The sequence below is a fragment of the Mustela erminea genome, chromosome 11 (genome assembly GCF_009829155.1).
Source record: "Mustela erminea isolate mMusErm1 chromosome 11, mMusErm1.Pri, whole genome shotgun sequence".
Taxonomy (NCBI): domain Eukaryota; kingdom Metazoa; phylum Chordata; class Mammalia; order Carnivora; family Mustelidae; genus Mustela; species Mustela erminea.
In genome coordinates this window covers 11,043,981-11,067,213 of record NC_045624.1, presented here as the reverse complement: position 1 = coordinate 11,067,213, position 23,233 = coordinate 11,043,981, and the positions used below count along the sequence as shown (strand labels likewise).

At 46.1% G+C, this 23,233-nt stretch overlaps 1 protein-coding gene across 8 annotated transcripts; it reads right to left on the bottom strand.

Moving 5' to 3' along the window:
• Positions 1–2,519: 2,519 nt before the first annotated feature.
• LOC116569004 (TRPM8 channel-associated factor 2-like) lies at positions 2,520–22,842 on the bottom strand. Of its 8 annotated transcripts, none has more exons than XM_032304917.1 (9): positions 22,541–22,842; positions 20,730–20,880; positions 19,715–20,351; positions 7,180–8,156; positions 6,790–6,887; positions 5,512–5,725; positions 4,956–5,195; positions 3,767–4,104; positions 2,520–3,054 (listed from the first exon to the last, which is right to left on the bottom strand). In XM_032304917.1, the coding sequence occupies exons 3-9, from the start codon at positions 20,335–20,337 to the stop codon at positions 2,806–2,808; spliced, it is 2,739 nt and encodes a 912-aa protein (XP_032160808.1). In that variant the 5' UTR covers positions 20,338–20,351; positions 20,730–20,880; positions 22,541–22,842; the 3' UTR covers positions 2,520–2,805. The 8 variants fall into 8 exon arrangements, with proteins under 8 accessions (XP_032160808.1, XP_032160806.1, XP_032160805.1 ...); XM_032304915.1 differs by lacking the exon at positions 22,541–22,842 and adding an exon at positions 22,333–22,403; XM_032304914.1 differs by lacking the exon at positions 22,541–22,842 and adding an exon at positions 22,112–22,200.
• Between the last annotated feature and the right edge of the window lie 391 nt (positions 22,843–23,233).

Here is a 23,233-nt window from a genome sequence, read left to right as displayed (position 1 = left end):
TTCCTTGCCCTACACTCTGAGATGTGAAATACCATGTTGGGTTTTTAGCAGTTTGAATCTGGTTGGCCATTTGTGGTCAGTAGCCATATACATGTAAGATTCATGCAAGTAGAGCTCAGATTGCAGCAGATTCGGTAAGTCTGTGTAGTGTGTTGGCAGAAAGTATGGGCTCTGGAGTCCTGGAGAACAGGGTTGGCTTCACCACTTAGCTTTGTATCTGTGCTTCCTTCTCTGCAGAGGGGAGACAGTAATAGTACTTATACTGTAGGACTGTTGTGAGCATAAATAAATAAATAAAAACACTTAAAACAGTTCCTGGTAAACAGCATTTATTTTTTAAATTAATTAATTAATTTTTGGCAAGCAGCATTTACTGTGGCTACATTCACATCCTTGTGAGCAAATATACTCTGAATGCCTGAAATTGTCACAGTGACAAGTAACTGTGAACTTAGAAACAGGCATCAGAACCACTTGTAAGAAGGTGAAGGCTCCAGTTTCCACTACAGGGACTGTGGGGAGGAGTCAGGTTTTTGGCTTTGTCTCTAAGGCAACCTCTTAAGCCCAGTATTAGCCATCCATGCACTCCTCCTTAACATCCTGGTGAAGAACTCCAGTTCTGAAGTTGAATTTCCTGGGCTCAAATCCTTCCTCTGCCTATAGGGAGGCTAATCATATGCTGAGGCAACCAGAAAATCAGGTACCAGTATCTTTGGAGGTCGAACTTGATATTTAATAAGAATTCCGTAGTTAACATGAGATAAATCAGAAGTTTGGTGAGCTTCCATTTTCTAGGTGAATTTTTGTTTAAATTCTAAGTCTTAATGGAGGGTTTTTCTAATTGCTGGGGTTTTCACTCAAGCCCTGACTCTTCCTCTTACTCGCTTCGTTACTTCCGAAGTTATTTACTTTCCCTTAACATCCGTCTCCTCAACTATGATGTGGGATAATAATAGTACCTACTGCCAAGGTCTGTTGTGAGGATTCCATGGGATAACGCATAGAAAACACTCCACACAATGCCTGGGACCGACTGACTGTCACTGTGTGCTCCGTGTCATCACTGTTCTCTCCATTCACACGTTTATTGAGCGCCTTTCATGGGAAAAGCCCTCGGCAAAGGATAATAGTGGAATAAAAGGAAATTATCCTAGAATCAGGAGGAGGAGGAAGGATTCAGAAAGACATTCCATAAGTCACTTCTTCCGAGGAGCTATTCTGCTTTGAATGCAGCTCATGGAATGATAGTCAACAGAACAAAAATATGGTTTAAAAGCAAGCTAGAGAAAAATGGTCACACCCCATGGTTAATCCCGGAGACAAGAGCCCTAATGAGAACTCCATCTAGGCAAAGAGTTGGGATGGGTTGGAATGGATAATGTGAATGCTCAGGGAGGCTGCATGGTGAGTTAATTTGGTCTGCTGTGCCCAGAATAATCCTGGTCCCGAGTGAGGCCTATCGTGCAGTCTCATCTCGGCTGCTGTTAACACCAGACATTGCCTTGATTCTGTGGTGACCAGAGGGGTCAGTCACCTCTTCTTTGCAAAGAGCAAACAGGCTGGTGGACTTGATAGGCTTTGCTATTGTGACGTCTACTTTTGGTTGAAACAAAAAGTATTAGAAGATGGAAGTAACCGAGAAGTTGAAGAGGCTTTGTGACATCCAGTCTGAGTTTATAGCGTCTCTCTCTTTTTTAAGATTTTATTTATTTGAGAGAGAGAGAGAAAGGGCGAGTGAGCAGGGGGAGGAGTAGAGTGAGGGAGAGAAGCAGGCTCTGTGCTGAGCGTGGAGCCCGATGCGGGGCTTGATTACAACCTAAGCCAAAATCAGGAGTTAGACACTTACCCAACTGAGCCACCCAGGTATTCTTCTTACCATCTCTTTTGAGTTTACACAATTATTTGGGTTAGGTCTCACCTAAGAATCCTTCCAGAGTGGGAGAAGGGACATAAGACAGGCTAGGATCTCAGTAATGGTCATGCTTGGAAGAACACTGATAATGCCTTAAAACTCTTACACAGACAGAGAGTGAGTGCCCACCTCCAGGGGGCCAACTCTGAAATGGGATCCAGTTTGCAGGCTGTCCACACAGACAGGCCACCACGGGCCCTGGCGAAAGCTAAAGAATACCCTTGCGTGTGTATGCATATTGCAGTGGACGAACTCGTTTACCGTTATCCAACAGCAGACTTTTATCCCCTTCTCATGTCATGGATGAGAACAGAACCACAGAGACTTTAAGAGATTTTCCATAGAACCAAAGCCAAGTTCAGGGCTCTCTATACCAGCCTGTCTCTCTTGCTATTAGAAAAGTTCTCAAAGCATAAGCAATTAACAGCCATGTTTAGGGCTGGCAGGGGTGAGATCACACTATTATGTAAAGTCATAGTCTTTAGAACTGTTGGTCAGGGGGCGCCTGGGTGGCTTGGTCAGTTAAGCATCTGCATTTGGCTCAGGTCATGATCTGACTCCCTGCTCTTGGGGTGTCAGCTTCTCTCTCTCCCTCTGCCCTTCCCCCTGTTCATGCTTGCTCTCCTGTGCTCTCTCTCTCTCTTAAATAAATAAAATCTTAAACAACAACAACAACACTGTTGGTCAAAAGTAGGAGCCGAGAGCCCACGGGACCTTAAGACGCACAGATGTAAGATCCTCTGCTGGAGGATTAGGATGCTGAAACAAGTCAGTGAGAGCAAAAGTATAAACCAGGGAACAGTAACAAGGGATTTTCCTGAGAATGTTGGTGTCATTTTGTCTTATGACTTAGCTGCCTCTCCCCCCACCACCTTGCTGCACATCTCTTCCTCCTAACGATGCATATATGCCAGCATGGGGTTTTCCTGCCACTCGGGCAGATGGGCCAGGCTGGTCGCCACTTCCTTCTGGACAGGCCACCCCCAGGCCTCAAAGAATGGAGCCAGATTCTTCTGCACCTTTTCCGAAAACTTCTGCACCCACAGATTCATCTTGCCAGTGTTGTCTTTGGGGATGCCGGAGAGCGTCTGGTACTCCGCAAAGAGCTGGGTGAATGGCTCCCACCCAAAGGCCTCCTGGAGCTGAGAAGAGAAAGAAGGGACAGGATGAGGAACCAGTTTGTGGAAGTACCTTCAACACACACGTCCAGTGTATATCAGTCATAGTGAGTCTTTCCCCTTGGTCATTCATGAGCTTCCCTTCCATGACTTGCCCCTGTGTCTCCACAGTCCAACAAAACAACACCCACTTCTGAAGCACTTATTAGGCGACCATGGTCAAGACTGGGGAATGGAAGCGCTGTGCTCCAGCCTAAGGAATGACTAACTCAGAACTTCTGTTCATGACTCGTAGACTAGTAGGCTGTATTTTCTCCACTTGTTTTGTAGATACTTTTCATTTCTTCTTAGTTAATATCACAAAGTATAGGAGACCAGTAGGACACCTGTTATTTCCTCAAACTTAGAGAAGTCCCACTATCCAGGTCTTCTGTGCCCAGGCTGGAGGGGGTGGCAAAGGGGGTCCAGGATGCTACACAGTGGAGGTCTCTGCTGACCCTCACCTCCCTGCCTTCCTTTTTTTTTTTTTTTTAAACTTTATTTATTTGACAGAGAGAGATCACAAGTAGGCAGAGAGGTAGGCAGAGTGAGAGGGGGGAAGCAGGCTTGCCGCTGAGCAGAGAGCCCAATGTGGGGCTCGATCCCAGGACCCTGGGATCATGACCTGAGCTGAAGGCAGAGGCTTAACCCGCTGAGCCACCCAGGCACCCCACCTCCCTGCCTTTCTGCTCCATACCTGTAGGTATGTTTCCAGAGCTGTCCACACATTCCAGTCATTCAGGGGGGCTCCCTTTCCCAGGTGTGTTTTGATTCTCTTCTCTCGTTCTGGAGGGCTCAGAGCAGGGTGGGCCTTAGACCTGGGGATGTCCAGGACTGTTTCATGCACATAGACAGACCAGAGGTTGCAGGTGGCCTCAGTGGTGTGTGGTGGGAACTCCCACACCTGTCGCTGCTGGTTGTGACCCAGCTCATGGATGGGTCCCCACAGACCTGTGCTCCTAATGCTGGCCTCATTGATGAGCTCTTGCACTGACTCCAGGTGGCACATGATGGGGTAACCTGAGTGCATCCAGCCTGAAAATGCAGAAGGAAGAGATGAGGCATGGTGAAAGTGGGGAGCACCCAAACTATCTCCCTTCATGCCTCTCTGCTGAATAACTTTTCCTCAGCATCCTGCCCCCATTAATGCCAGAGTCTCCATGCTGGCTGGAGTGTAGCTGGCTTGCTCTGCTTGGTCAGAAACGCAGTGGTCCCAGCCCCCTTCCTAGCCTTTCATGTCAGGGTTATGCCCTCCCTGCTCTGGCCCTGAAGACGATGAATACACATTACACAGCCATGCTCAGTACAATCAGGGCTTCATTTTGTGTGTTTCCTCTCATGTGAGTCTGTGACACTATGTCCTGTGTCTGAATTTGAGATCCCTTAGGCTAGAGCAATGTCAGTTCTTCTTCTGTCATGTAAGCCACTGTTGTACAGATTTATGCTCTTTAGCACAGATAATCATCTTCTTTTAAGGAGAAGAAAACTGAAGTCTAAAGGAACATTCTCACATTTCCTTATTTTTCTCTCATGTAAACCAGTCAATACTTAACAAAAACTTTTTTCCTTACTCTTTCCTTCCATTGCCAACTCTGACTTCCATTTGAAGGAATATTTGTTTCTCCTTGAAACAAGGAAGAGATGGCTCATTGCTACCTATGAACTCCTAGTAGCACTATTTAAATATCATTCTACCATCCTGTGAAATCTTACCTTGTAGGTATAAATGATTCACCTTTTCATATGGGAACATCTTTTTCACCCCCATCAAGGTCTATGTCTGTTACGTCTTTTTTCTTTACTGGTAAGATTATGCCTTTCACATATGGGGCATTAAAAAAGAGAAAAGAATGAATAAATGGTGTCCACTGACTAGGAGCACCCACCAGCTGAGATCTGCACATCAGCAACAATCCTCTCGGGACGGCAGAAGGGGAACGGCCGGGCTGCTAGCTGGGCTATAGCGTGCATCATCTCATCCCAGAGGTGGAGTACAGGCTCGGGGTCCTCTAGGTCTCGCAGGTTTGCTGTCGGCACCGTCAAGATGATATTGTCTGTTGCCAGCTCTCCCCAGGGAGCCTGCCTCTCCTGGATACATTTTTTCCACTCCTCCAGAGATGTCTTACCTGGGAATAAATATCACGGGCTTGTCTCACTTTTCCCCAACTTACTTTGAACTCCAGGAGAAGGACACTGAAATAATGAACTATTAACATGTGGATCTACATGCTATGAAGTGAAGGACAGGCCTCCAGATCTCCCCTCAGTTCTGCCCGAAGTCTCCACGGACATGGTATTCCACAGCTCCTGCCTCTGCTTCCATCTTGAATAGCTCTTCCCCTTCTGTCTGCCAGTCCCTACCCCACCCTTCCTTCGCAACCGGCCCGTAACTATGGTGGCATCCCCAGTGCATCCTCTTCCCTCAGCATTCAGTCCACTCACCCAGCTTGTAGTAAGGGGCAGGCACAACCCTTTGGATGGTGACAGATACAGGGCCCAGTTTGCTGCTCTTTGGCACGATGACATAGAGAAGGCCACCCCAGAGGCAGGAGACAGATTGTATGCTCCTGTCCAAACAGCACTGATGAGTCACCACAGGGGCTCGAGACAGCTTGCTGGCTTTGGTCAAGTTATCTGTGTGGCAGCCAATCTGTACCTGGGGAGGAGAGTCCACCATGTGTAGGAGGAACTCGGTCCCTATGGTGTATGGGTGGGGGCAGGGGTTCGTGTGTGGGCTGCTGTGTGCGTAGTGTTGGTGGCTGTGTTGTGCTGGGTTAATGGCAGGTACTAGAAGAACACCAGCTCCCTTCTTCAATGAGCTATGCATGGAAACGTATGAAATTTTAGTACTCTGATAGTCATCGGGACTAAAAGTCGTATGGAGCCATTCTTCCAGGGATTTAAATGGCTTCACAGCGGATTGTCACCAGACAGATGAGGGAGGAGTACCCTGAGGCTGATACTGACTAGGGCCCCACAAAGCCCCTGTACTGGGTTGAATCCAGGCTCTGGTAGCAGGGCCGATGCTAGTGTGCTGATTCCAAAGGCAGGATGAGCCAGAGGGGATCCTGGTCACTGCTTGTGCACCAATAGGAGACCACCCATCCAGAGGCGTAGGATCTGGCCTGAGTGGGGAAGACTGATTACTGCTTCTGCTTTTGCTGAGGATTCCCCTTTCTGGTCAGATGGGGCTGTTTCCTGTTTTCTGGTCAGGGCTGTTCCCTGAGGTTGCTTTTCTTAGGTTTAATGTAAGCGAGCTCCAGAAAGGCAGCTGACACGGGAGGTACCCTGTAATAGGAAGTGACCCTCAGAGCTAAGGGAGGACAATTTTAATTTTGCCTCTAGAGCCTATCTTTGTGACCAAATGAAGCACACCCCTCAGGTGTGAAGGTAGTGACGTACAAGGCAGAAAGGCCATGTGCTGTTGGCCAAGCCAGTGATTGTCCTGAGGCTGTGACAGATACTCCTGGCCCCCCTCACATCACCATGGGGAGGTATCATCATGACTCATGGAAATCCAGGGGCTTAGGTTTGAGTACCTGAAATTAGCTCTGGCATTCAGTCCCTCCTTTAGGTTCATTGAAATTGTTCTGCTTTGTCTATGAAATCTGAAATGGGCAGAATAGTCCCTTCTCGGCCTCCTGGTAGCACTGCTGAGGGCTGAGGAAAAGGAAGTGGCTGTGTGGTTTGGGGTTTCTGCAGCGGGGGTTCTGGCCTTACCTTCAGGCCGGCAGAGGCTGCAGCTTCAGACAGCGAGACTTCTGCACTCTGTCCACGTGGGAGGTAGAGCCCCGTGCTCACCCAGGCATCACAGTGGCCTGACAAAAGCCATAGGAAAGGCTGAGTTCTTTACTCACCTGCCTCTGCTGCTCCTGGAGTCTCAGAGCCCCTCCAGGAGGCACAGCCCCTGCCCTGCCTACCTCTGCTCATCCATGCTTTGGGCATGCGTCTCTCCAAAGCCCTCAGCAGAACCTCAACGCTGTCTTCCCCAAAGTACACCACAGAAAATGAAGCTGCCCACCGGTACTTCAGTACCTGCAATGTCCTGTGAGCCCAGAACCCCACCTTCCCCCAGGTTCTGACGCTCTGTATGCACTCCGCACTCTGTACCTGGGTTGTTCCCATCGATCTCCACCGTGATGGGGTGTCCTGAGCTGCAGGTGCAGGTTCCAAGTTCCTGCACCAGCTGGGAGCAGTCAGTCCCAGAGCGTGCCAGCTCCGTGGCCAGGCAGAGCACTGCAGCCTCAAAGGAGTCGCCAGCCACAGGGTGCTCTCGGCTCACAGCTGGGAGGCCCGACAGATGCAGCATCTTCTTTATGAATCGGTGCAAGGATATGTAAGCAGGGACTCCCTTTGCTGGGATCTGTAGGAAGGCTGCACCATCTGCTCCCAGCTTTGCCAGCCATTGCTTTTCCAAATTCCTAGCCCCATGGCTCAGTGCAGCCTGGAATTCAGACAGTGCCTTGCGGAAATGGTAGCTCTGCATCTCAGGGGTAGGGGCAGGAAAACAGCCTGCGTGGAGAGTCTGAGCTAGGATACTGAGGCCAAAGCAGTTGAGGATGATGTTACCGGGGAAATGAGCCAAAGCAGAGCGGCCTGGATTCTGGCTGGCCCACCACCAGGCCTGGCCCCCGATCAGCAAGCCCCCACCCTCGGCCACAAACTCCTGCAGCTGCCTAGCCTCCTTGTCACTGTAAGCCGTGCAGCAGTAGACATGCAAGTCCTGCGTCAGATGGGGCTGCAGACTGCACTCCAGGCCATGTTCTGACAGGAGGGTACACAGGTTTTTTAGACTTGTGTTTACCCCAAATTTACCTGTCTGGCCTCTGCCCAGCCAGCGCACAGCATTGAGCAGAAAGGGCCCCAGCTTGGGATAACAGAGGATGGCCTCATGGGCAGCCAGGACCACTCGGCCCCGGCCATAGCGGGCAGCTGCCAGGAAGCAGCCGAGTGAGGCATCTAACCCCAGCGGGAAGGCGAGAGCCCCGTGAACCAGCAGCTGGGAGGGGACTCCCCCCGTCTTGATGTCCAATTCTGAGATCCCTTCCAGGAGCTGCTGCTGATCCTGCCTGAGATCCTCCCCACATCTGCAAAGTGACAGGGGACAGAGGGGCTACAGTCAAGTCGGAGAAGCACTGAAATAAGCTCACTGGTTGGGGAAATCTGTGTGGGGGTGCAAAGATGACCTTGTTCACACCCATCTCCTCGTTCTCACTAATAACTGCCAGGGTTGGAGTATGTGATGCCATTTACTTTATTGAGTCTACTTTATTGAGTCTTTTAACAACTAACTGATGGCATACCCTTGTCTAATTGACAGTGTTTGTTCTTACCTTGTGACACATAACATAATGGTGCTTCTTATAACTGATGTGGTCACAGACTTGATGGGGTACTGAGGAGTGTGGTAGTGGCCTTACGTGCAAATCTTAAAATCCATGTTCTCCAAGTCAACCCTTCCAGGAATTCTTCCCATGCTAGTGGGTGGTAGATATTCTGGCTTGACTTTTATGTCTTAAGTCATTACACATATAAAGAAGTTAGGAAAAAATAGTCCATTCCTAGAGAAAGTAGTTCTACTTCTACATTTCTCAGAGCTAATTTTTTGCCCCCCAAAAAAGCTGTGAAAACATGAAAGTGCTAGCTCTGAGCTAGAAACACAAGTAGATTGTTTAATACTGCACTTAAAGATTTATGGAAACACACAGTCTTTTAACATTCTCACTTATATCTGTTGAGAATATTTACCACTTTTATTGAGAAATGGCCTAAATGTAATTCAGAAAAAGTTGTATTTCAGGATTTTCTAAAAAGATGTTCATTATGAGAGAGAGAGCAGGGGGGAGGGTGGAAGGAGAGGGGAAGTGGACTCCCTGCAGATCAGGGAGCCTGATGAGGGACTGCATTCAAGGACCTAGGATCATGACCTGGGCCAAAGGCAGATGCTTAACTAACTGAGCCACCCAGACACCCATCAAGATTTTTTAAAAAACCAATTTGTAGATACCTTAAATGTCAAACAACGGGAGATTGGTTAAATAAGTTACAGGTTAACTATAAATGGCATACCATATGGTAAATTAATTAACTATTAGATAATATTGGAAAATGCTTAATGGAAAAACTCAAAAATCAGATTCCAAGATACTGTGCCCTAAATAAGCCAAATTTTGTGAAATGAACCATCAAAAACAAAGCCTAATACAAATAGAAAACACAAAACCAGACACAGAAGCAGAATCTAAAGAATATTTATCAAAATGTCTTCAGTGGCCATCTTGTCTAGTGGGATTATACCAAATTTTAATTAGCTTTGTAAAACTTTGTCTCATAATAAAAATCAAATGTTGTTAAAAAATAGTTTATTTAAGGGGCGCCTGGGTGGCTCAGTGGTTTGGGCTGCTGCCTTCGGCTCGGGTCATGATCTCAGGGTCCTGGGATCGAGCCCCGCATCGGGCTCCCTGCTCCGCAGGAAGCCTGCTTCCCTCTCTCTCTCTCTCTCTGCCTGCCTCTCTGCCTACTTGTGATCTCTGTCTGTCAAATAAATAAATAAAATCTTTAAAAAAAAAAAAGTTTATTTAAGTAGCAAAACATTATTGAAAAAAGTACCTCTTGTACAGTTTCTCCTTAATTTCCCTTCAGCATAAAACAGGAGCAAATAAAAAATTGGCATTAATTATATCATGGCTTGCTGTTTATCAGTGAAAAACAACAGGTAGATGTATAAATTAATGTGGACAGGTGTCCAGAACATTCTGCTGAGCAAAAAAATTCTAAAATAGCAGAAATGGCAATGCGGTTTATATAAGACAAAAATAAAGACAATATATGTTAGTGTAAATGTCAAAAACTCAGGGTAAAACCACAGTAAACTTTTGGGTTATGGGATAGAGAGAGCTGTTATTGAAAGTGATGGTCAAAAGAACTTTAGCCTCACTGGCATTTTTTCTTTTTTCAAATAAGGAGAATGTACAAATGTAATTTCTCAGGTAATTAAGAATTAAAAATTAAGTTTAAAGTGTTAAGGTAACTGCTAGAAAAATAGAAATGAAATATATAATCTCAAATGTGTTGGGGAATTTAAGGAATAGAGAAAACTTAGTCAAGAAGGAAACAAAGAGAACATAAAAATAAAAAGAAGGCAAGAGTAAGAGATACACTATAGTTATCACTATATATGAATGGATTAAATTTCTATATAAAAAGACAGAGGCACCTGGATTAGGCTAAGATCATCTAGGTATATGCTGCTTATAAAGACAGACTTGAAACTGAAAATGAGGTAATCTACATATCAGCAAAACTGTATCTGAAAAACACAGCATAAAGAAAGCAGAAATACCAGTATTAATATGAGATGCAACTGAATTAGAGGAGGAAAGATAAAACTTTCATCAGTTTTTAGGGTCCTAAAAACAAAGTGCTGAAAGCAAAACCACTAAAAAGCAAATTAAAATTTGATGAACTTATAACTGTGTTTGGGAAGGTAATGGCTCTCTAGTTTCCAGTGGGTCAGTTACATTAAAAAAAAAGAGGATAGAGATGAATTGAGCAGAATGAAAAACACACTTGATTAGAACAGAGGATAATGGGTAATATTCTCCTGGACTCTGAGGACAAGAGAAAGCCTAGAATGCCATATTTCACTAATTTGTGGCATAAATATACAGAAAAAGCAGACTTTCTCAAACAGGATACGTTAAGTAAAATACCAGTTTTCAGCTCACACACACGCACCGAAGAGCAGATTAGATGATCTGTATCAAGCTTCTCAGAGTGGTAGCTCCCTCAGTCCTGAGGTGTGAGAATGGGGTCAGCAGTGTAGGAGGGAAGACAACCTGCCATTCTTCTCTATATATTTCTGTGGTCTGTATGTTTTCACTGAAAGCTTGCATCCCTTTAGAAATATTTTTGTGCAGAGATGGGGTGTTTCCCAAAAGAAAAATGAAGGAAGGAAGGGCAAGCATAGTAGAACATAGTAGATGAGACACCAGGTAATTCTTAGCAGACTGACAATGTTATAAGGGCAATATTAATGATCTTAGGTATCTATCTACCAATATTTAAAATCTTGTATATGATCTATTTATAATACTGAAGTCTGAAAAATAAAGTAGCTATTACTTTATGAGGCTTAATATATGCTAGGCTTTTACACATATGGATTATCTCTTTTAAACCTGAAATATATTATTCTTGCATTACAAATGAAGCTTAGAAAAGTTGGGCAGCTTGCTCTATGGTTCTTAGCTAATACCTGGTGGAAACAGGAAGCAAATCCAGGGTGGTTTGCCTCTAAAGCCGTTGTTGTCCACACAGCAGAAACTCTCCTTTAATTATTGAGTTTTTGGATTAAGCCCACAACTGGGTATAGGTCAGGCAACACATATAGGTTGTACAAAGGAGGCTTTAAATAGATGTGAAAGTTGGGGTGCCTGGGTGGCTCAGTAGGTTGAGTGTCTGGCTATTGATTTTATCTCAGGGTCCTAGGATCAAGTCCCACATTGCGCTCCAGGCTGAGCAGGGAGTCTGCTTGGCATTCTTTCCTTCTGCCCACCCCCTTCCTCTCTCTCACATAAATAAATAAAACCTATAAATAAATAAATACACAAACGAATGAATGAATAACAGACATATAGATGTGAAGGTGCAAATAATACAGCATTTATGAAAAAGGAAACACTGTTTCCTCAGAGCTGACAGCACAGGTGGCACTGAGGAAGAAAGGAAGTGAGACGTGCTGGTGCTCAGGAAAGACAACAGATTGATGCAGGAAAGACGTTAGGGTTAGAAACTGACGGCTTTTCAAGAATTCTTGAGATGTCTTTGGAGCAAAAAGATGGTTTTATTAAAGTATGGGGACAGGACCTTTGGGTACAAAGCTGCACTGGAGTTGTGAGAAGCAATTGATAATATACTTGGAGTTGCAGGAGGTAAGGGAAAAGGGAGGTTTTCAAAAGAAATCTCATAAGCTCAAGAGGACCTACAAGATACTGGAGGCCTTGCCATTGTCAAGTTAAGGTTATTTTTCCCTCTAGTCAAGCATTAACATTAAGGCAACTGGGAGTTTCCTTCTGGAAGTAGGGTTATTGGTAAGAATGCTTTTTTTCTTGAAAATCACCAAGACATTGGTAAACTGAGGGAGACTCAGTCCTGTTGGACTGAGATCCCTATTAGTTAACCATTGGTTTTCCCCTTTCCTTAGTGTAGGGCAGGCAGGAGCGCCTGAAGAATGTCACATGGATCACGCCTGGAAGTGGGGAGGGGGTTTGTGGGTATGAACTTGTGATTTGGCCTCAGCTTGCCTTTGGCTCCCTCATCATAGATCACAGCTGAACAAGCAGGCGGTAGCAGGAGCGGCTCTGTGAACGCAGCGCAAGAGCCCTCCCCGTCCCGACAGCAAGGACAAGAAGGCTCAGTGGACAGTGAGTCACTGTCCCCTTCACCGTACCTTGGCCTCATCTGTTCTATTCCTCGTGATGCCGAATTGGCTTATTTTTCTTGAGGTGTTTGGTTCTTAATTTGTTTTCTTTGCTCTGAAATCCTCCCTTTTCATCTCATTCTGTCACTTATTTAACATTTATTTTTAGAAAGGTCTAAACAGAACATTCAGGGAATCTGCGTCTGTTCACTGGGTCACGTGTTTCTTCAGACATGACTGATTCTGTTGTCTTTCCATACTAAATTTCTGTCTCTCTTCTGCTTCCCTTTTAAATTTATTGCAGTGTTTATTTATAGAGTCAGCGTATGGATTTTTTTTCCCTGATTAGCGTCAGCAGATCCTTCCTATGCTTTCTAACTTACCCAGGCCCCGTGTGTTTGTACGCACACCCCACATCCATCCATCCTCCCAGATAACATGGAGGTTGGTATGTTTCTGCTTTCCACCTCCTTGTGGCCTGAGGGTTGTAGCACAAACTGAAGGACAAAGGTCACCTGGGCCCACTGCTGTGCTCGCTGGGGGCTAGTCCCTCCACTCTTTGGGGACCCGAGGTAGACCTACTCCACCCACCAGGAGTGGAGCACACCGCAGGAGTTCCAGCCACCACCGTGCAGGACGATGGAGCTCCAGCATCCTTTTCGGCTTCCACCAAATCCTGAAGTAGCTTTGCTGCTTTTGTGCTTGTGTGTAATCTCACCCACTGTGTTCATTCTTCTAGAACATGAGAAGACATTAATGATAGTTCTAGGATTTGTGGTTTCCACTTCTTTCTCGCCTCTGGGGTGGGGGTGGGGTCAGGCGATGCTGCATACCTGCCCTGTACCTGTCAGCCTCACAACTGCCACCTTTGGCTCTTTACTTAGCATTTTTCATTCATTGGTCAGATTGGTGGAGACGGCAACTCCAGGGTCCAGCCTCACCTCACACAACGTGGAAACTCTTTGGTACTGTGGTGAGGATCACTTGACTGAACACGAACTCTTCAAGAGATGCATAAGCTGCTGGCAGATGTTTACTTCTTTGTAAGCAGTTCCCAATATATTCTCCACCTTTTAGGTTACGCCACATGTAAATATATTGAGGTGTTGTTCTAGGAATGATTTTTTTTGTTTTTTAGGAATGATGTTTTTGCTAGACTCTTCTGTGTCTTGATATTTTGCGTCTGAGTGCCTTTGGATCTGACTTTGCATATTAAAGCAAGTGCCGTGTCCTCCTCAGCTTTATAAGCATAGGTGTGCAGTCAGCTCTTGCCCTTGGGGACAGGACAGGGAGAGTATCTTCTGTTGGCTTTTAGAGAATGCCCCTCCCCTTTGCAGACAGAGTATTTCCTGTCTCCAGCAGGAATTTGAAGTTAGCAAACCTGCTGGGTCAGTCCAGGAGCATTTGACAAGATTTGCTGGCAGGAAGGTTCCCTAAAAACCTCTAAGGGGTTGCCAGGTGGTGGAGGAACAAATCTGAGCCAAGGGACTAGGCTTAAAGTAATCAGGCCTTCTTAGACTTCAGAGCTGACCTGGTTGACCAGATTTCAGCTCATTTTTTGGCTGAGCTCCCCCGGCAAAACATTCCTTAACAAGAAGTTAAGTGTGGGGTTAACACTGTATACTAGGCTACCCTTTCTTTTTTATGGTTTTGGATGTGTACTCACTTACGTATTCATTAATTTATATAGCATACAAATAATCTCTTGCTCTCTACTACGTTTCACACAGCAGGCACTGAGAATAAAGCAGCAAACAGAACAGGCAAGATCAAGGCATACATGCAGCTTTATGTCCTGGCTGCTGGGCAGGCACTCACAAGGGCACAGGTGGGATATGATGTGTGGATTGTGATCACTGATGTTTAGGCTATAAATGGGGAAGAGTGACATTGGAAAGTCAGTCCTAGATTCAATAGGGTCATGGGAAAGGCTCCTCTTGAGGAGGGGGTTTGAGCTGAAACTGAATAAGGAGAATAAACTGACTTTTGAGAGCTGAGGGAAGACCCAGAGTAGGAAGAGAAATATGAAAACCAGGGTTTAAAAATAACTTTGCTGGGACACCCGGGTGGCTCAGTCATTTAAGCCGCTGCCTTCAGCTCAGGTCAAGGTCTCAGGGTCCTGGGATGGAGCCCCAAATCAGGCTCTCTGCTCAGCAGGGAGCCTGCTTCCTCCTCTCTCTCTGCCTGCCTCTCTGCCTACTTGTGATCTCTGTCAAATAAATAAATAAATAAATCTTAAAAAAAAAATAGAGAAATGGTTTTAAACAAATAGAGAATAGCAGTACACAATCGCAAGTAGCAAAATTGATGTATGATGATGGAAGTTACAGAAAGGTCAAGATTGTGTTGGGGAGACCATGAGAAACAAACATATTCAAGTGCTTTAATGTCACATTGTTATTTCAGTAATAGTTTTGCAAATAAGGAATGAACTCCAATAACGTGGAAGAGTTATTTTCATACATTACCTGAATGTTCCCAGCACTTCTGTTGGTCATTCAAGTAGAGACTAAACACTACCATAATGAACTGTGGAAACTATAGTGAACACTACTGTAAGCCCTGTGCCCAAAATAGTGTCTAGAACTTAATAGGCACATAGTATGTTCTTTCTATCTATCTATCTATCTATCTATCTATCTATCTACCTACCTATCAATTTTTATTTATTTTGAGAGACAGAGAGAGACAGTGTGTGTGCATGGCAGGAGGGACAGAGAGGAGGAGAGAGAATCTTAAGCAGGCTTCTTGTCCTGAAAGAGTCTGTCATGGGGTTTGATCTCATGACCCGAGTTGAAATTAAGAATTGGAGCCACCCAGAGCCCCAAAATACATTTTAGGTGAATGAAAGAATGGACAGGTACTAGAAAGAGGGAAGGAAAATTGACATGTTAGAGGAATTTGCTTCTTTATCTATTTTGTTGCCAATTTAATAAAACAATACAAGATGTGAGTTCAAAGAAAGACATAGTATAATTTGAGGAAATTTCTGTGTTGTTTAAGATTTTATAAAAAGGCATAAAACTAATGTAAAAAAGTCTTCTTTGGGTTATAATTATAGATAATTTGAAGAATACAGAAATGTTTAAAGATAAAATAATCACCTATCACTATTAATATTTTGTTGTATTTTCTTCTAGTGTTTTTTTCTACTTATGTATGTACACATGTTTTATTATATTTGGCATCAGCTGAGTATAGTTTTGTATCTTAATTTTGTCTATGATGAGTATTTTCTTATTCCTTATTGTAATAAGTCTTTAAGGAGCTGAAGAGTAAGATATGCCATAGTAATTTAAGCAATGTTCCATTTACTAGACACTTAAGAGTTTTCCCAGTGTTTTACTTAACAGTGAAAATATCACTAAAAATATTTGCTACTAAGTATACACCTCGTGGCCCAACTTCTGTCTGACCCTTCCATCTTCCCTTCCCCCAGAGACATTGATTTGGAGAGTCCCTTCCTGTAAACCTCCTGCACATTGTATTGGTCTTTGACTTGGGCTCCTGGGGATCCCAGTTCTGGGGAATTTGGTAATGTTTAGCTGAAATTACATTTACAGTTCTGCTTTGACTTGCCAATTTCATTTCCAGTGATATGGCAAAAATACGAAGACATATGCACATAGGCATTTATTGTAGTATAGATGTAATAGTAAGAATACTGGGAAAAATATTATTAGAGATATTATTTCTAATATTATAATATTAGATATTATAATATATAATATTATATATAATATTATATAATAACAAATAATAAATATATAATATTATATATTTATATAATATAAATTATAAATAATATTAAAAACTTGAATGTCTGTCAGTAAAAAACTAACTGGATAAACTGTGCTGCACCTGTACATTTCAGTGTAATAAAATATGTAGTGTATATCTATCGGCTATTATGAAACCGTAATATAATCTGCTTTTTAAAGCTTTTTTTTTTTTTTTTTTGAGAGGGGGAGAGAGCAGAGTGAGAGAGAGAGTGAGCACGAGCTGGGGGAGGGGCAGAAGGAGAGGGAGAAGCAGACTCCTCGCTGAGCAGGGAGCCCGACAAGGGGCTGGATCCCAGAATCCTGGGATCATGGCCTGAGCCAAAGGTGGATGCTCAACTGATTGACCCACCCAGGCATCCCCAGAAAGTAAAGTTAAGTAAAAAAGTAAGACGTAGAAAGTATGTGTAGCGTACTGTTATCTTTTTCAAGTGTGTGTGTGTGTGTACATATATAAAACAACAGTGAAGTAAAAATAATTTTTTTTAGAAAGGGAGAGAAGAAAATTATATAAAGGGAATAGGGACAGAAATGGACTTCTTAAGGTTTTACTTTAGATCCACACAGCTGTGTTACATAATTATAAAATAAAATTAATTCACAAAAGCAACTCCTGAAAGCAACAGTAAAGTATCCAAATGAATCTACTTGCGTATCCACTCAGTGGTATTACCACTAAGAGAAGGGCTAATATAAATGTCGTTAAAGGATGGTAATTTGACTTTATGTACCTCATAAAAAATATCATAGGGATGAAAGGAACTGGAAATAATCTTTAACTATGCTGGTAGTACTGTTATTTTGCAGCTGTTACATGTGTGTTGTGGCATAAAGTCAATGAGTTATTAAGGTGCTTTCTGTCAGAGCTAGGCTTTCTCATCACGGGAAAATAGGAGACAGATATATGATTGTTGAAATAAAATAAAACTTTGTAGCCCAGAAGTTGAATTTGAAGCAACAGTATGAACTGTTGATGTGTTTTTAAAATACTTACTTTAAAATACTTCTTAGCTCTGCCCACTCAAAAGCCCTGGAAGCAATGATCAACCCAGGAGCAGTGAGCACCTCAGCAGACTTTGGCTCCTAAACACCATTTCCCACTCAAAGAAGGGCAGGCTCCTTGGAGAAATGGCTGGTCTTGGGCCTGGGGCAGGAATGTGTAATGTGAGACCTAATCAAGTCCATTACAGTTGTGTCAAAAATTTCAGGAGTTCGGGAGCCTTTTTGTGACTTGGCTCACAATGGCCAAACATCAGATGACTGACAAAGCTACTTCATCATTAGCACTGATAAAAATAAATGAAACACATTTATTATGTGAGTGTTTCAATCCATGCTTTGGAGACCTCTAGAAGATTCTAGGGATCCACTCCAACCAGTGTTTTGAAAACACTGCTTAAAAAGGGGAGAAGAGGGAGAATCCAGGATTTAATTGTGCCTTCCCTACACAGATTGTACCACAGGGCAAGCTAATAATGGAAGAAGGAAAGTTCATTTTTTGTTTAAAGATTTTATTTATTTGTCAGAGAGAAAGAGCAGAAGCAGGGGTGTGGCAGGCAGAAGGAGAAGTAAGCTCCCTGCTGAGCAAGAAGCCTGATGTGAGACTGGATCCCAGGCCCCTGGGATCATGACCTGAGCAAAGGCAGGTGCTTAGCCAACTGAGCCACCCAGGCATCCCAGGGAAGTTCATTTTTATAGAAGTATTCTAAATACTAAATGAAAAAATGCTAGAACTTTAAACCTACCGTTTTATAACCACTAATGAATTAACAGATCTAGGGCTAGACAATGATGATTAATGACTGCTAATACCACAGTGGGAGAAATAGACATTGTGTCCCATCCTATGGGTAGAAGCCTGAAGACAGGCAGGCAGAGAGAAGGAGTCCAGGTCTCTGTCTCGCCCTTCAGGCTGTGTTTCTGACAATCACTCTCTCTCCTCTGAGACCCCACCCAGGTCCCAGGGAGTGTCCTAGCAAGGCACCAGTGTCCACCAGGTGACTCAGCTCCTGGGCTCCAGTGACACTACCATCTTCCTCTGCAGGTGGCGCTATTGCTAAGCCTTTGGTTACCCTTCTGTCTCTCTAAGGGTTTTCAGCCCTCGAATCACCCGTAGTCAGTTCCATGTTCTAAGTCCCCCTGGAACACCAGCTAGTCCTGACTGGGTCTGACCGATAAGCCTTCCCCGGTGATCTAAATACCCTCCACCCCCTTCTCTGTTACTCTGTCCACTTATCCTGCTGTGCTTTCCTTCTAGCTCTTATCAACACCTGCCAGATTTTCTATTTATTGGTTTCCTCAATTGCCTAATCCTGCACTGGAGTATCAATGAGCAGATAGTAGGACTTGGCCCGCTGAATGCGGCCTGGCACAGGGTAGTGCTCACACAGATAAACCAATGTTCTTTCATCTGTTTGAGAGACACGCATACACACTCTCACCAACCCAGGAACTAGACACCGGAGACGGAGAGGTGAATGAGATAAGGTTTTCTATTTGGCTGCAGGACCGAGTAGCAGGCAGAACCCAGCCTCTTTGGGCCTCAGTGCATTTTAAGAATCCTGTTTTTGGCTTGTGGTGGTTCCAAAACAGACTAGATAAGTATGTGTATTGAGATGAACCTGAAGGGCACCTGGGTTGCTCAGTTAGTTGAGTGTATGATTGAGAGAACCAAGCAGATTCCATACTGAGTGCAGGGCCCAATGCCAGGCTTGATCCCACACCCCTGTGATCACAACCCGAGCTGAAACCAAGAATTGGACACTCAACTGACTGTTCTCTCTTTCTCTTCTTTCTCCCAATCTCTCTCTTCTTATAAAGCCACTAATATCTTCATAAGGACCCCACCAGTTAACCCCCCTCACTGAGCCACTTAGGCGCCCCTGAGCATCTGACTCTTTTTTTTTTTTTTTTAAGATTTTATTTATTTTGACAGACAGAAATCACAGGGAGGCAGAGAGAGAGAAAAGGAAGCAGGCTCCCTGCTGAGCAGAGAGCCCGACGTGGGGCTCGATCCCCGGACCCCGGGATCATGACCCGAGCCGAAGGCAGAGGCTTTAACCCACTGAGCCACCCAGGTGCCCCGAGCATCTGACTCTTGATCTCAGCTCAGGTCTTGGTCTCAGGGTTGTGAATTCAAGCCCTGCTTGGGCTCCATGCTAGGTATGGAGCCTATTTAAAAAAAAAAAAAAGAAAAAAATGGAGGTGCTTGGGTGGCTCAGTTGGTCAAGTGTCTGCCTTCAGCTCAGGTCATGGTCTCGGGGTCCTGGGATGGAGCCCATTGTCGGGCTCCCTGCTCTGGGGGGAGTCTCCTTCTCCCTCTCCCTGGCTCATGCTTGAGCTCCCTCTCAAATAAATAAAATCTTTAAGAAAAAAACCTCATCAAATAGTGAGATGGATCTATTGTTAACATGTATTGGACTCCCTGTTGGGAAATACCACTCACCTCACATGGAATGGGATCTTGGGTATCTTCTTAGAGACCTTGAACCGGTCTATGTCCCCACAGATGTTGGTGAAGAATACTCCGGCCACACTTGTCACCTCATTCCCAGGGAACCGGGACAGCACTCTGTCAGGACCATGCTGACTGGCCCAATACCAGGCTTGGCCCCCGATGAGCAAGCCGCCTCCACTTTTCACAAACTGGATCAGCTCTGCAGTCATCGTATTAATGTAGGCACTAATGCAGTAAACTCCCACGGGAGCCCCCACTTCCGGCTGCTCTTGTGCCGGAACCCCAGAGGCTTGCAGGATACTTACTAGTGATGGCAGAGAGGGGTGCACTCCAGTGGGAGCCGCAGGTGAGGGACAGAGCCAGCCCACTGCATTATGAAGAAATGGAGCGAAGCCAGCATCCAGCAGGTAGCCCTCATGGGACACCACCACCAGGCGGCCTTGGCCATAGGAGGAGGCAGCAATGAGGACCTGGCCCTTGTCATTCACCATCACTGGGAAGGCAGCCTCCCCAGTAAGAAGCAGTTCACATGGAATGGGGCCCTTGGGGACATTCCAGCTGGTCACTCCGTCCATGAGAGCCTCAAAAGCACAGGCTGGAGTTGTTGCCATGGTTCAACTAGCTGCTGCAGAGAAAACCAAAGACTCAGCTTGGTCGGAGCTGATGAAGGACTGAGTAGAAACACAGCAACTAAATGCATGCAAACAAAAACCCATTTCCTGGGTTCCCTACTGTGCACCAGCCACTGGGGTGCAGCAAGGAACACCGCAGACAAGGGCCCCACTATCATGAGTCAGATATTTCAGAAGGGAAAGGACAATAATAGGTAGAGAAGCAGATAAATGCAGTAATGAATAACTATTATGAAAGTAAACCAGTGATGTGTTATCAAGCATCTGGAGAATTTAGATTGTGTGACAGGAAAAGCCTAGATGAGGATGTGACTATGAAGCTGGAACTAACATTTCAAGTGAGATCAAAGTGCTATAGGAGAAGAACACACCGAGTCCAAAGAAGCACCTGGCAGGGTGGCCAGAGAGCACCGGGCAGGGCAGAGCAGAACGTGAGCGGCTCAGGGAGGGGCTGGGTTCTGCAGGGCCTGGTATGAGATGACAGCTGGTGTGCAGAAGTTGATTTAACATTATGCTGTATCTCTGTGGATAAAAAGATCAGGCAACCTTTCAGAAACTGCATTTCGGAGAGTTGAAACACCTCTCAGTTTATCATGTCTGCCCTAACCTGTATGTGGGTAGCATTCCAGAGGTCTTTTAAAATTCAGTATGCCTAAAATTGAGCTTATTGTTCCCTTAAAGCAGCTCCTCTTGGATAAATGACTTAAGCCTCAGTTTCCCCACTTATAAAAAGAGAATCGTACACCCCTGGGGGGATTGTTTGTGAAGATTAAGAGAATGCATAGAAAAACACCCTGTTGTGAGTGCACAGTAATTGTGGAAGAAACACATGGGTCTGCCCCTATGTGGACCTTTCTAGCTTCCCCAAGTGACAAGGGCCATGTCCTGGGTCCCCTGTCTCTTCCAGTAACCTGACTTCTAACTTCAGCAGTCGCCATGAAGGAATTTCCTGAGCGCTCAGATGCCTCCACCTCAGATGCAGGTGCACAGGGGCAGCTCTGAGGTGGTGAGGAGCTGACACCCGGGGGCAGTGGGGGGTGTCGGGGACACGCTCCATGGTGGTGGACCTCAGGTGCATTCTGGAGTTCCTTACAGGAGAAGCTGAGATCCAGCTGCCCGCAGTGGTAAAAGGCTCAGCCATGCACACTTCACTGCCTTTCCCTCCTTCCTGGTTCTCCCTCCCCACCTCCTCACTCTGGCATTCTGGGCGCACTTCCCAAACAAACCACCCAACTCAAGTCCCTGTAGCAGGCCTCACTTTGGGGGAAGAAACTAAACTGAGACACCAAAGCTCTCCTCTACCTTTGGTTCCTTCCTGCCTCTCTCCTGCTTCCATACGCAGCCAGCGGCCCACCTCACTTTGCATCGTCTGTCCGCGGGGTCCCGCAGCCTGTAGTCACATCTAGACTAAGTGGATCTGGTTTTAGTGCCAGGATGGACTCTCCTCCACACTCTTCCTTAAGCCACCTTACCCACTTCTCTTCGTAATAACCCTCCAGTTTCATCCTCTCCCCATAAGGTAAAAGCTGAGTGCCTCACTCTGGATCCAGGGGCTGGGCTCTCCGCCGTTTTCCAATGTTTTTCCTGCTGCAGTCTCCACAAACCTCTAGCAGGCTTGGCATCCCTGAACTTCCCCCGTATTTCCTGTACAAGCACAGCTCCTTTCCATTCCCTAACTTCCTTTCCCATCCAGCCGCTTGTTTCTCAGTAATGCTCCCAGGAAAGGGAACTCACAAAAGAGAACCAAAACCACATGAGCATCAGAGGGCAGGTGGGTGATCTCCGCTTTCTGGTGCAGCCGTGGGGAAAAGCAGTGAAAGAGGTCAGGACGCCTGAGGTCAGGATCATGGTAACTACTTTTGAAAGAGAAACCAGGAGATGAATAATAGTTCCCCCGACTCTGACTGCAACTCTCTAGAAGTAGATGCGGGCGAGCGCGCAGACACGCTCACACCCATCAGATTCCTGACTCACAAGTTCAAAGAGGCGAAGAAATGTGTTTTGAGACGAACAGCAAATAGCACCGGGCTGGCTAAAGGAAACGAACCCCTGGACCAGAGAAGAAAGAAACACGCGGAATGAGGGCATGTTCTTGGACATGCTTCCGACACCCCGGCCGCGCCCGCCTGCCCAGGTCTCGGTCCCCGCCCCAACCGCAAAGCTCTGCGACTGGCAAACTCACGGTCAGTAGTCGGTTGTGCCGCGCTGGCTCCGGGCGCTGTCGACTTTTGTAGTGGCGCAGTGGATGGTCTGGAGGCTGGGTGGACGGGCTGGGGGCGCGCAGTTGGGGCGGTCCTGGTTCCAGGTGGAGGGGGCGCGTGGGGGCAGGGCGGGAAGCGGCGCTGGGTCTGGAGGTGGAGCTGGCGGGGCGCAGCGAGAGGTCGGAGAGCCCGGCAGACAGGGTGCTGCGACGGTCCGGGGTGGCGGAGTACGCCGGGAAGTTTTGAGGACGGCGGGGCAGGGAGCGGCGCGGTTGGGGCGGTTCCGGGCGGAGCCGGCCTGGAGCAGAAGGCGGGCACTACCCTCGGGAGTCGCTTCCGCTAGGCGCCTCCCGACCGGATGCAGTTGGGGCGGTGTGGCGGCTTGCGGGGCTCCTTCGGGGTGCGTGGCTGGTCCTCGCAGGAGGCAGGGTTTCTCAGGCTGCAGGTTTCAGGGCCGAAAGTGGCCCTCCGAGAGTTCCGGGATACAAGAGGGTGGTTTGCAAAGTTGCTTTCACGCTTGACGCGAAAAGCAAATGCCAAGTCCCGAGTAAATCACATTCGGGGAAAACAACGCCCAACCGCAGCGTAACCCGGGGCCCAGCGATCGTCGCTGGGAATCAGGCGCTCCCAAGTCCGATCGTGGGGTGCAGCCGCAGACAACCGCGGCTCCTGCG

Coding starts and splice junctions, on each gene's coding strand:
- LOC116569004 (XM_032304917.1), bottom strand. CDS start 20,337: ATGGCAACAACTCCAGCCTGTGCTTTTGAGGCTCTCATGGACGGAGTG. Junction 5,196..5,511: donor TGCCCCTTACTACAAGCTGG/GTGAGTGGACTG, acceptor ATTTATTCCCAG/GTAAGACATCTCTGGAGGAG. Junction 3,055..3,766: donor CTCTGGAAACATACCTACAG/GTATGGAGCAGA, acceptor TTCTCTTCTCAG/CTCCAGGAGGCCTTTGGGTG.